A 13,039-nucleotide genomic window follows, 5' to 3' on the forward strand; every position below is an offset into this window, starting at 1 on the left:
CTGACTCGCTCTTGAATGATGCTTTATTATATCTCGTACACGATATAAATATATATCACATACTACCAAGATCGTTACATGTGATCAGGTTGACTGTGTTATTACAATTAATTCAAAGCAAAATTTTTACCCTTCGCGTTCTTATTCTTGTGTGTAGTTTATCACTGAGTTATGTTACGATTGATAATTATTTCTTTATTCTTTGTTTTTTAGAAATGCTAAAAAATGTGAGGACATCCTGTAGTGGGGCTGACATTGAATGAAACATCTCGCACTTACGAGTTACGATCGAGCAATGCGCTTGACGCCACGTAATGACTGCTCATAGAAGTATCACACAGCTACATAATAATACTAATAAGAGCTTAGAGTTGCCGTCAGATCAAAGGCGAGATTGGTTCAACATCCGCATCCCGCATGCACATCTCCACGTGTCAGGTACTCCCGGATGCTTATACTGTGACGTTTGGTGAGTTGCTCAGCCTGCAGCGCCATCTAACGATCCCTGCTTATTAATTTATTGATCTTCTTTTCAGGTCTGCGATCATCGATGTAAAGTTAATAATGAGATTTAGGAAATCTCACCCGATATTAATAGGATATCTATTGAGAGCTACAGTACTTCGTAAGTAGCGAATAAATATTGACAATGAGTTGAATGACCTCAAGGGAAGACATCAGGTTCGTCTCGCGTAGTAAGCAACGGAATATCGATTCAAACGTTCGATTCGCGCAGCATATTTAGTCCTGTTTCCACAACCAGTAATATGTTTTGTTTCGGTTACTTAATAATATATCGTCATCATTCTAATTCTTATGGCGGGGCACATTGAAGAATCTCCTAGTGCGCGTGATTACGTGGGCATTAATCTTGCGTTCAACGAACGCCTATACGGTTTTGCCATCCATGGATTGTTAAAGTAGTATTGTGTGCAGCAGGTTTAGCCGAACTCTGCAAGTGGGGTCACAGAGACTTGCTTGACTGGTTTCACTACCTGCTGCGGGCCCTGCATCCTGCAGCTGATGTACGATGCAGCTCATATTAGTCACAGAATGACGTGATGATTCATAGTAAACATACCAGCATAATGCCGGCCAGTTCTCGGACACATATACTCGCTTTGAACATGACTGGCGGCGCTCATAAAGTGCGGGTTGCTCGTGGATCTGTTGAATTTTTCACACAATGCACCATAAATACCTGCGATGCAAGCGAGATTATTGGTAATCCTTCGACTTGTCTTCAGTCTACTGAGCACAATGGAAATCTTTCGAAAACGTTTTCAGTATATATACATTTTTCTATAATAGTTATATTATATAATTTTATAACCTTCACGATGTTGCTTTTCCTGCACATTATTAGGCGAGTTTACAAGAATTTTTATTAGCTCAAAAATTATTAGCTCCAAATATTCAAGACCCCTATTTACTTTGACTTTGTGCAAAGACTTAGGTGTATGTTAGGTTTAAACGAATGAGCGATTCATGCATACGATGAGCTAGATGACTCCAACTTTGAGAACGGCCCTCATACTTCCCTCGTATTCGAGTGAAGCTCTCCATGTTATCATTTGTAATTTCACTTTTAAGGGGCACACTGCTTAGGAAGTCGCTTCACCATGTAGCGTGTCCCGTAATATGACGAGTAATTTGATCTCAATTTACCTCATTCAGGGAACGTTTCATCAAGTTCTTTTTATTTTACGTGCAGTTCATAACAAGCTAATTGTCTCCGTGCCCTGTTATTTCTAAGGATAGCGATTTAATGCTCGACCTTTGACGGGCCAGTTGTCACCAATTTCTTGCAAGACCATCTGTATCCTTCAGCTGCGTCGACTCCGTGTATATCTAGCAGCAAACTAGGAATATTTCGATTTCCCATAAAGAATGTGGGACCAGGGTCATTTTTCCAAGTAAATTCAGTGTTTGTGCCCATAAAAAGAAAACCTATCTATATCTTCATTTAACCATTGACTTGGAAGGAGAAAGTAATTATATAGTACAAGTTTTCATAAAGTTCGTTCATTCTGGCGTATTGAAATGAAAATTGTTGCTCTCATTCCTTTGGTGTTCAATTTTAAATTATTACCGTTGCCAGATTCGAATGTTTTATAGTAAGACAATTCACCTTGAAGTTTCAGTTGCTAAATACCAAGATCCTTGTAGGTTTTGGGTATCATTTTCTCATGGTACTTCAGAGTTGCCTACTGCCATCAGAATGCCGCAGTGAGTGAAATTGCATCCTGTCTGGTGTGAGGCGATGAGCGCCTCGTGCTAACCTGCTTCGAAACTTCAATCATTTATTACCGTTATTTTATTTGGAGACGAAGATTGTCCGATTTTCCTGCAGGTTTTTATACATAATTAGCGATCCCCTGCATTTTTGGTGCAGCGTTTGAAAGTTCTATCGTGTTATTGCTATCATGTAAAAGTTTCATGAACATAGTGCGACACAGTCCATTTCCCTGCAAGGTCAATAATGTTCACTAACATTTGAATCATCCGTTAAGTTAGGAATCACCATTATTGCTTTGATATTTGTTACCTGTTGCGAATAGTTGATTTGGGTTCAATAACTTTATTCACATGCGTTTTTCGAGCTGAGATGCTCTCAATCTGTGATCAGATCTCGGTCATGAATAATAGACGAACTTTGTACAGACTAGTTACTCGATTTATTACGAATGATACAGTGAACTTCTTAGCATTGTTTCGTGCTACTTTGAAAGCACCTTGGGCGGATGCGCGCGCTGGAGCGGTAATTCTTGAGCAACATTTTACGGTGGGTGGTCACTGAGCCGTAGACATGATCAACTGTAATGCGCAATGCTGAAGGGTGTAGATGACATGAATTACTAATATACTAAAACCCTTACTTGCTATTCAGCGCAGATGATAAACGACAATGTTTTGCTCGACCTTACTTCAAATCCTTCTCTTTTTTAGTTTGTATTGAAATCGAATGAAATAGATTGGAATTAGCTAACATTGATGTTACAGTTGATCCAATTTCGCTATTTGACTTGCTCTCTCACGCTTATGTTGAAAAAAGAACAGGCGGTAAATTGAAAACAAAATTAACGCGTAATATAGTGCAGTATCGTTTATTGTTGAATGTACCAATGAAATGAAAAGCTCAGCCACCACATAGAGGCGATGGACGGACTGAACAAAGTGGTACACTACGCACGTACGTGAGCCGTAGAACTCAAAGCACCCATTGTTGTGTCAAGCGATGGTTACAATGGTAGTGTCAATGTGTGAAGGGTTCGTGCGCAACGTGCTTCCATACCTCATAGCCACGTTTGTTCTCTATTGACGATCTTACCTCCTCCATCATTCAATTGACGAATTATCATTTCTTTTTTCCTGTGATACACGATGACCTTGCTTCTCAGAAATTGAGTTGTGTTTCTAAAGAAGAATATAAAATTCTCGCCAGGGCGTTTCTAAGTTAAACAATTATGATTTGATACATGAAACTAGACTAATATGCCTGTCAAAAGTCTATTGGTTTATCGACGTGCTATTTTCGTGTAGGTTTTGCCAGTAGTGGGCATTCGACATTTTCTGTGTTGCCTGATTTAAAGAAATAAGGCAGTCAGTGTTGCCTTGTTTCTTTTAGATGACATGAAGGTATTATAAAGGTTTATTAAAACGAATTGTGCTAAAGATTCGTGCAACTGTGAACTATAGTTATCATCTTGTTATTGGTAACAGATCTTAATCGTTTTTGTCTTAGGAAACCGAGATTTCTGCAATCATACTATCTAAGAATATCACACTTTCATTTTTTGGATGTAAGCAAACGTTGATACTCAAATGTTACGCTCACAGGTAGCGAGTCTGAATTTGGTTAACCTTTGAGTAATTCCGTTCTCTTAATTTGAGTCCCGACATTTATTCCGAGAGCCCGTTCGCTCACGATGGCATCCTGTATGAATTTCAGTGTTATTTTTCAACTGGGCAATACTTCGACGACTTTCCGCTGTTTCAATAAGAAACTTTCCCTATTTCATAATGTGCACAATATTTGAATGTGTAAATTGTTATTTACTTGCATTTTGCTTTTTCGACGGTTCATAAAAGCTCTTATTTTCAGAAGTAGAATTAGCTTTCCTAGCGTCGATATCTCAGCATGCATTTTACGTCTTTTAATTCTCAGGGTGCCAAAAAGCGCGTCCTAACGCATGTAACCAAGATGAACCAATTACTAGGAATGTAATAGTCTTCTGCCTATTGCACTCGATGTCCACGTTTACAATGTTAAAATGCGTCTTAAAGACATGTCCCTCAGGACGATCGGGCGATAAATCTTTGCGCTTTGTAAAAGTAGACATAAAGTTTGAATTCATGTCGTGGAGTTCAGGGCGAGAAAAATTGTGGCTATTAATGAATTAAAATGTGTTAATTAAATTGGAAATTATCATTGTTTTCCTTTGTCGAGAGCTACCATTGAAGGGAGATATTCCTACACTCTTCACGAGGAGTTTAATGCTAAAGAAATCCTGTTAGAAACGTGTGAATTCGTGAGCTCTACTATAGACAGCCATGCCGAGCTGCAGTCACGGCTCGACAATTGCCAGTGCAGCGTTGTTGACGGGACAGAGTTGCCAGTCCTGTTATTATTGTGACTGTCCCGAATAGTGGCATTGCGGCCAGGGTTCAGTCAGCATGACCCGGGCGTGAGTTGCATTCTCAGCTGCAAGTTCATGGGGCGCTGTTATTCCGGAACTTCAAGGCGGCTCTAACGGAACCCTTGCCGCGCTTCATGCTCATGCCGGCACTTAGTTGGCCGTTCGGGTCCGACCATATGAAGTATTTTCAAAACGACTCTGTGAAGATTCTCGGGAAATGGTACTATTAAATTCTAGATTTGTATGCATCGTGTTCGACATATTATCAGGCATCATTCGAGAGCTAGTCAAAATTTCTCGACAGTACTCGACGATACTGATTAATTATTTCAAAATTAAGCTCGCTTGCACATGAAATTTTGCCGTGACTTCACTAATGTGACCGAAGTCACGTGTACCTTTGAGCACCAGTGAGTCACTGCCATGTATGCTTTTACTTCCCAGTCATCTTCGTTAAATGTGTTCGCAGGTTTTCCACTGAATGGCTGGGTTTAATTTTTTTTTCGTTGCAATCATTTTAGACATTGTTATATTGTTCTTCCCCGACGTGCTTTACATGCAATGAAAAAGTTAGCGAGGATTCTAATGAATTCATTGCGCACGCTTCTTTATCTGAGACTATCTTACACCTCCCATGCTCTCGACGTTACCTGTACATTAGCATCTCATTAAAGTACTTACCCGGTACTCCGTTTACAAAAGACAAGTGAACTTATTGTGTGTACTATAGGAAGCGTGTAGCGTATCCGGCTTCACAGGTGTTCTGAATTTGTGCTGCTGCCAGGTTAACACCTGCTTCGGCTATTAGGTGCCAGCATGAGTCATTTGACATGATTGTTCGCTGGACATTACGCATTCGCTTTCATCACGCTCAGGCATTCGCTTACTCGAATTTCAGTGATCAATTTCACTCGTAAATTACGCTATTACTTTATTAAACATTTCTCTGCGAATAATGGCTGTTATATGTACGAGTTGAGTAAGTAAATGACTAACGTGCGGCGTCATTTAGTAGCGCTTTGTTGCTGAATGTCGGAAAAACGCCCGTGATTATTATTTAAGAGTACTTAATGAGCTGCTGCTAATCGCGTTCATATGTCACTTGGTAGAAAATCGAGCGAAGTTGTGGGTAGATTACGTGTTTAATTAGAGCTAGTTAACTTAATACATTCCACTTACTCTACAGCAACACGTGTTGGGTTTCGTTTTTATTTCCAAACTTGACGGAAGTAATAAAAAGCAAATGACTCACGTGTGCTTTGTGTTGCAATCGTGTAAGCAAAAGCCCGTTTTAGGCTAAATTATCTTGAAGGATTGCCTCATACTTTTATAGCATTTTAAAGATGATATACTAACGTCGATATTCCATAGGAGGTATTTCTTCGGTGTAGTCCAAAGATCTCCGTAATTTGCTCACAGATCCTACTGATTTTTGATTTCCTTTTTCTTTATTTTATATAGGTACTATATATAATTTTTTGAAATTCCTGATTAATTTAAAACCTCTTGTGCGCTCCTTCTAATTAATTATCATGAATAATCACTCAGCCCCTACGAAATAGCTCGTGCGTGCGTTAACTTATCGCAGTGTTGGGGCGGCGTAAGGCGTAATGTATGAGGTGGGCCGAGCGTGTCGCGTATATGCGCACACCTGTACAGCAACACGACGAACAGCAGCAACAAGAGCGGCGGCAGGTAGACCGACCGACCGACTCACTATCCAGAGAAACAAGTCTGTTGCTCCAGAGCCCAGCGCTCAGTCGCTCGCGAGATCACGTGACGTGTGGTGCAGGAGCGTCGACTCCTTCCTAGGCCCGCTTCGTATCATTAGTCTACGCGCTCAACTTTAACATTCAAACAAAGTGTGTTATCTGTGCATAGCTAATGAAGCATTGATGGATGTCACACCAGCGCTGTGATGTGTAATATAAAGGATACGCGAGACACCGCTTTGCTTTATACGCGTCTGTGAGTGGCTGTGGTAGTGCTGGCGGGTGACCTCACTCCGCTCCTTTTTTTCGTGTGAGCTGCCACCATGGTTGTTCCCTCCCGTGCTGCCATTTCAACTCGCATTCCTTCATGCTTTCTCTTCTGGTGCCCCGGCGCCCTCTCAACGTCTCGTGAAACGCACCTTTCCGTCGTGAAACAAAGTCATGCAATATTTTCCATATTACGTTCATGTCTCTAACTTCGGTATGGGACTGTGATGCCGTAGTCTTTTGTACAGTGTATATACAGTGATGCCTGTTGTCAGCTGTGTGCGCAGTGATGCCTGTTGTTGTCAGCTGTGTACGCAGTGATGCCTGTTGTCAGCTGTGTACGCAGTGATGCCTTTTGTTGTCAGCTGTGTACGCAGTGATGCCTTTTGTTGTCAGCTGTGTACGCAGTGATGCCTGTTGTCAGCTGTGTACGCAGTGATGCCTGTTGTTGTCAGCTGTGTACGCAGTGATGCCTGTTGTCAGCTGTGTACGCAGTGATGCCTGTTGTCAGCTGTGTACGCAGTGATGCTTGCTGTTGTCAGCTGTGTACGCATTTATGCCTGTTGTTGTCAGCTGTGTACGCAGTGATGCCTGTTGTTGTCAGCTGTGTACGCAGTGATGCCTGTTGTTGCCAGCTGTGTTAACATTTGTTAAATAAAAACGTTTTTCGGCATTTCATCATTTAAACTGTTTATTCTTCTTCAAGAAATGAATGTTTTAATTTCAATGCTATCACTATATGAAAAAGTTTTCTCTATTGATCATTGATGCTATCAATCTTCAATTTTCACGCCCATTTATTATATACTTCCACACATTTGAACATCTCGCGCCGCATGTTCACATTCTTAACCAATCTAACGAAATGAACTCGACCGCATCAAACAAGATAATTACTACTTGACGACTGCGCAAAGTTTTTGAAAGTTCATTTTTTAAAGAAAACTATCTTCTTTTGAGGGCATTTTCAACTCCTATTCTTGAATTGCGGACCTATATATACCTGGTCCCATTTTTTATTCTCGTGTCCACCTCCTTTTCTGGTGATTCGCAATTTTGAAATTTGTTGGAAATCTGAGTGATATTTTTTATGGACGTTTCACATACCACACATTCCTCTCTGTGTTTTGTCTTACACATTTTAGTATATCGAATGTTTCAATGTTTTTCATATATATTTATTACTTATCTTTTGCGTTTTCCGTCCATTTCACTCTCTGCTTCGTATTGCTATTTCATGTCTTTGTCTTTCTAGTTTCTAGCTCGCCGTCTTCGTTCTTTGAAAAGTGTTATTTTTACACTCAGATTCTAATTTTTAACTTTCTTCTTCGTGCTTCAAGTTTGTGCTTCGTTTCTTTTTTCCTGATCCACGGTTTTGCTTCGTTAATCTCTGCGCGCTTTACGTTTGTTCCCTGTTCACCTCGTCCGTGTTTCACTCCTGTTCCCTGTTCACCTCGTCCGTGTTTCACTCCTGTTCCCTGTTCACCTCGTCCGTTTTTCACTCCTGTTCCCTGTTCACCTCGTCCGTTTTTCACTCCTGTTCCCTGTTCACCTCGTCCGTGTTTCACTCCTGTTCCCTGTTCACCTCGTCCGTGTTCCACTCCTGTTCCCTGTTCACCTCGTCCGTTTTTCACTCCTGTTCCCTGTTCACCTCGTCCGTTTTTCACTCCTGTTCCCTGTTCACCCTGCGTTGCGTGTTTGTATCGCATAGCACCGCGGGAAGGCGCGTGCGCACGCAGGCCTGACCTTTGCTGCGCGGTGCCCCGCTCACCTTCACTGGAATGCGCTCGCTGATGTTTAACTGCTCACGCACTCGACACTCACACCATCGACTTGCCGATACACGCGCCCGTATCATGTACTTGCTGTAGCGCGTGTCACGGTTCATGGCTAAATGCCAAGCAGTCTTGACCACTTCACCTCCACTTCTCAAACTTGAAACTCTTTCTTGGATGATTCATGTAGGTAATTAAAGTACTGGCTCCTCTCTCTATATCTCATAGTTTGAAAATAAAATTGTTGTTCATGAAGGATTAATGAGTTTTTGTATGTTCTTCATCTTTGTTAGATTGTATGTCACGACGTTCAACATAAATATGTGAAAAGTTTTAAAGTCATTGTTGATACGCCCTTTATGTGTTGGAATTCGAGGACCGGCGTGTCAGAACATATTGTTCTTTGCCTCAAGGCATGTGTGTAGGCGTGCAGTAGAATAAATGTGATTTATATGGATTCTTCGGATGATTTTTGTAATTTAAATTGATCAAATAATATTAAGAAGATGCCAAGTCGTGGCTTCTTCTCGTGGGGTAAAAGTCGCCCACAAAACGATGTGGTGGAGCCCAAGGTGACGAATATCCAGCCACGTGAGCCTCGAGAATTTCATCGCCAGCCTCCCGGTGTTTACCACGGGCCTAAGCGGAGTGCTGCATCGCCTTCCAACAGCCATAACGGAAAATCCGGGACTTCGTTTGTCCGAGCTTCATCCCAGAATGATTTGAATAAACCCATTGAAACCAACTCGAAAAGACCTCACCGCAATGGCTCCCAATTTAGTTCTCCTCTGCACAACATGCCGCCGTACATGCACAATATTCCGCCACATCTTTTACCTCACTTTCAGCCCCGTAACCATGTTGGTCACAACACCAGACCTCACTCCGTGTACTGGGACCAACATAATTTCCCTCCTCAGTTGCTCAGCGATGACAGACCTGGCGGCAGGTACATAGATAACAGCCTGCCTGGACACATGAATCAGCAGCGCTATAGCTCCACCTTTGACGTGTCATCGAGGAATCCTCCTAAAACTAATGAAAGAACTGCTCAAGTTCATCCTTTTAACCACAAGCACAGCAAAAACCACGTGAGTTCATCGGCTGTCGACGTGAGATACCACAGCAGGGATAATTTGGTTGATGGCGGCCCGGTACACAAAGATCGCAAGTCCGAGAAGACGAATAACGTGAGTTCCGGTCCACCTGTAGCGGAGACTGACCCTAGCTCTGCCATTAGTACATTACCCCCTTACTGGGTTGCTAACGAACAAATCAATGATTCCACTATTAATAGCAGTAAAGGTAAATATTCCAAGAGTAAAAATGCTAAAAATAAAAGTAAAAAATCTGAGAAGACTAAGGAGAATAAGAATAAGAAGGATAAAAAATCAAAGAAAAGTGAAAAAAGTAATTTAAGTCATGAAAAGAAAGCTAAACTATACAAAAGTCACGAGGAACTGAGATCGTCCTATGATCACGGTATTCAAATGCAAACTATCGAAGACATGGAAAGAGTTATGGCAATGGAGAAGCAGAGAAACAGAGACGGCGGTCTAAAGCTTGGAAAATTAGAGAAGGCCAAGACACTTGAGAGGCTTGATAACATTGAGAGTATTGACGACGACGAAGATGATGGTTACTTCTCAAGGAGAGATCGTGGCCTGAGCTACAGCACCGACTCTGACAGACGAAGCACCCATGAGATGCGTGAGATTGACACCACGGAGCATCACTGGATAGAAGAACAAGAACGCATGAGGCGCAGTGTCGAGAACATCGCGTTCAGAAAAGCCGAGCTCAAGGTTGTGCCATCGCCCAAAGCCCTTGACTACGATGACGGGTCTACGTTGTACGCCCATAATCCCACTGTTGAAGTGACCTTATGTGATACCCTGGATGGCAGGCAGTCTCTCGTAAGGGACGACAAGAAAGTCAAAGAGCGCTTGGCCCACGAGGAGGCCGCACGTCTCCAGCAAGACCAGCAGGAAGTACTGGAGAGGGAGGCTGCTCTCGCAAGTGACGCACGAAAGAAAGACGAGGAGAGGAAGCAACATGAGTATCAACTTAACCAGCTGGTGAGTGACTATTAGTTTATGGTTACATGTTAAATTGCGATGAAAGTAGCATTTTATGCGGCCAAAAAACAATCAAAAAACAAAGTTCACCAATAACGATTGTATAATTTTTGGACGTCATCATCATGGACGTGCGTAGACGCATAATTTGCTATGTTGCCCTACGTTATATTTTGTGACGTGCCAGTTGGCGAGGCTGCGAACTCTGAGCGCTAGTATGACTTCCGTGTAACTTGTATGCATTAAATTATGCCAGCGCCACCATCGGGAGCAAAGGTTAATTCCGATATCTGTTGAGATATCGGAACTTGATTTTACTTCGCGCGTTTCTCTACATTGTCCAAGCATGCTTTAAATTTCTCCTTCTTCACATAACTGTAAAACGGACTCGAACTTTGTTATTCAAAGTGTTAATGTTCATCCATCAAATTTCAGTGCAGCACTGTTGACAAGTGAATTAAACGCCTCATAACTCTAAGAATTTAAAAGATTGCTATTTTCGTCAAATCAATGCTTCATTTTGCCCTTGCTATGTAAAGCTCGGGAGTTCATAGCCGGCTTTTAGAATTAAGCGGTTTAGTGGTTCGTGGTTAAAAGCTTGTAACGTCGAAGCGCCAAGCATTTAAGGTCTGGATTAGGTGAGCAACGCCTTACGTATTCGACTGGACACCGCAGCTGATGACCAGTGTTACCTCCCGCTTTGCTGTGGTCAAGCGAGCGTTGACCGCGCAATCTTTAGTGAACACCGAACTTGAGTGTTTTCTCCTATGTGGAAATTACCGCTTTTTCCCTTTGAAGAGTGTTACCTGTCATGGTTCCAATGTGAATGGTATTGCATAACATTGCAATATGTTCCTTGTTGCTTGCAATGCGGGAAAAAATGTTTGTAGTGATCTCTTCTATATCGTAATATCTTTTGTGGTTGTCGGCTTTCTGTATTATTCACGCCAACAAAGTTCTAATTAAGGGTTAATAACTCATTGTTTTTCCCTCCCTGTACTGTACCTTCATTAATTGCACACGTGTGTTATCACGTGGATCCCACGCATGGTTTGCAATGTTGTTACATTTTGCCACTAAAGTAACCTCCATTGCGCGGCGGTTGATGAACCCTTGCTGGAGCTTTGACGTCCACTCCAAGTTTTTGCTGAAAATTCGTGCAAGTGGTTTTTTCGTCAACGACGCGCATTGCTTCAACGATCAATCACATTGTCAGTGGTATTTTCCATCGTTTCAATAATTGTTTCTTGTCATAAATACTCATGTGGTTGCATTCACTATCTGAAATCTGTCCAATTTCACATAACTTCTGTCTGTGAAATAAAATTTTAGTTTCTCCATCGTAACAATTGTGATGAACTCGAAACAGAGTCTGATTTAGCTTTACTCGAGTAGTGAAACGTGAAAGGTGACCAATTTTTTTCAATGTTTTCAAATGAAACATTGAAAATTTTGAATGTCCGATTGCAGAACGTCCGGCTAGTAAATGCGACTTAGACGCGAATCCAGTGGAAATTATCGCAATATAATATTATAGCAACTAAAACTTTTGCTGCAGACCAGGGGCCATACTTTCAAAACTCGCTAAGTGAACGTAAGTACTTACGCTCTAGTTTCTTGTCTATGATTGCTGGATTTTGCTTGAACGGCCGTCAATGATTGGCTGACGAACTTACGATATCTTAACTTTTTTTGAAAGTATAGGCCCAGAGTGTTGGATATTCTCCATGTACTTGCAACACTCAATGGCGACCTTGCATTCATGACGGAGTGACCAAACGCCCTCGAGTTGCAACACTTCTCGGTCCACTTGAGGTGAAGCTGCGCCGCTTTCACGCATATCTTAGCTCCTGTTCACTCCTCAGATTGCTGCGCGTTGCCGATATCTTTGTTTCTCTAATGTGGAACTCCTGCTTTCTATTGCTTAGCATGTATAGGCCTCGAACCTACACACTGCAGAGACGCGGGGTAGATTCCTGACGCACTCTAGAGTGCGTGTAGTACACACGTGTGCTGCACAGGTCATTTTATTCCCTTACTTTTGGATTGTGCTTATTACCGCTGATCAACACTCGAAATTGTAATTGACTGAATACTCCTCCTACTTTCAGTGGCTTGCTAATGGCATTCGTGAAATATATTTTTTTAATATGAGAAAAATCTCAGGCTAATAAGCGATTTATTTAGTTTCGACTCGTGTTAATGAAAGTTTTTTATACTATGGATATGGCTGAAAATGCTTGGTACGCTATTTCACTTGTTTTAGAGCTAACCTGATTTGCTGGACTTTTAAAATCTATTGGGACCGCTAACCATTGATTCAATACGAGTGATTTTTCTAAAATTTTCTATACTTGGGACCGGGATGAGGTTTTCCCTAGCAATAACGACTCCCGGACCTGCTCTTCTGCGCCGTCGGGTCTGCTGCTCCTATAAATGTCAGCTCGGCGAGCGTGTAATTCGATTTTGTCGTTGAAGCAGCGCCCTTTATTTATGGTTTACTGGGACTAGGGATTTATTTATAGTTATGAATCTAGGCTGTTATAGGATTAGCTTCGCGTGGCATT

At 41.8% G+C, this 13,039-nt stretch overlaps 1 protein-coding gene across 2 annotated transcripts in view; it reads left to right on the forward strand.

The window, feature by feature from the left end:
* Positions 1–13,039, forward strand: part of LOC108667429 (serine/threonine-protein kinase 26) — a 45,590-nt gene that overhangs the window by 14,502 nt on the left and 18,049 nt on the right. Inside the window, exon 1 of one of the 2 annotated variants that reach the window (XM_018154452.1) lies at positions 8,694–10,472. The exons of the other annotated variant lie outside the window; for it this stretch is intronic. Coding sequence (XP_018009941.1) covers positions 8,901–10,472 — 1,572 coding nt within the window. The 5' untranslated portion in view covers positions 8,694–8,900. Of the gene's footprint in view, positions 1–8,693; positions 10,473–13,039 lie in introns of those variants that run through there. 2 annotated transcript variants of the gene reach the window in all.

The sequence above is a fragment of the Hyalella azteca genome, unplaced genomic scaffold (assembly GCF_000764305.2).
Source record: "Hyalella azteca isolate HAZT.00-mixed unplaced genomic scaffold, Hazt_2.0.2 contig3573, whole genome shotgun sequence".
In the NCBI taxonomy this organism is placed as follows: domain Eukaryota; kingdom Metazoa; phylum Arthropoda; class Malacostraca; order Amphipoda; family Hyalellidae; genus Hyalella; species Hyalella azteca.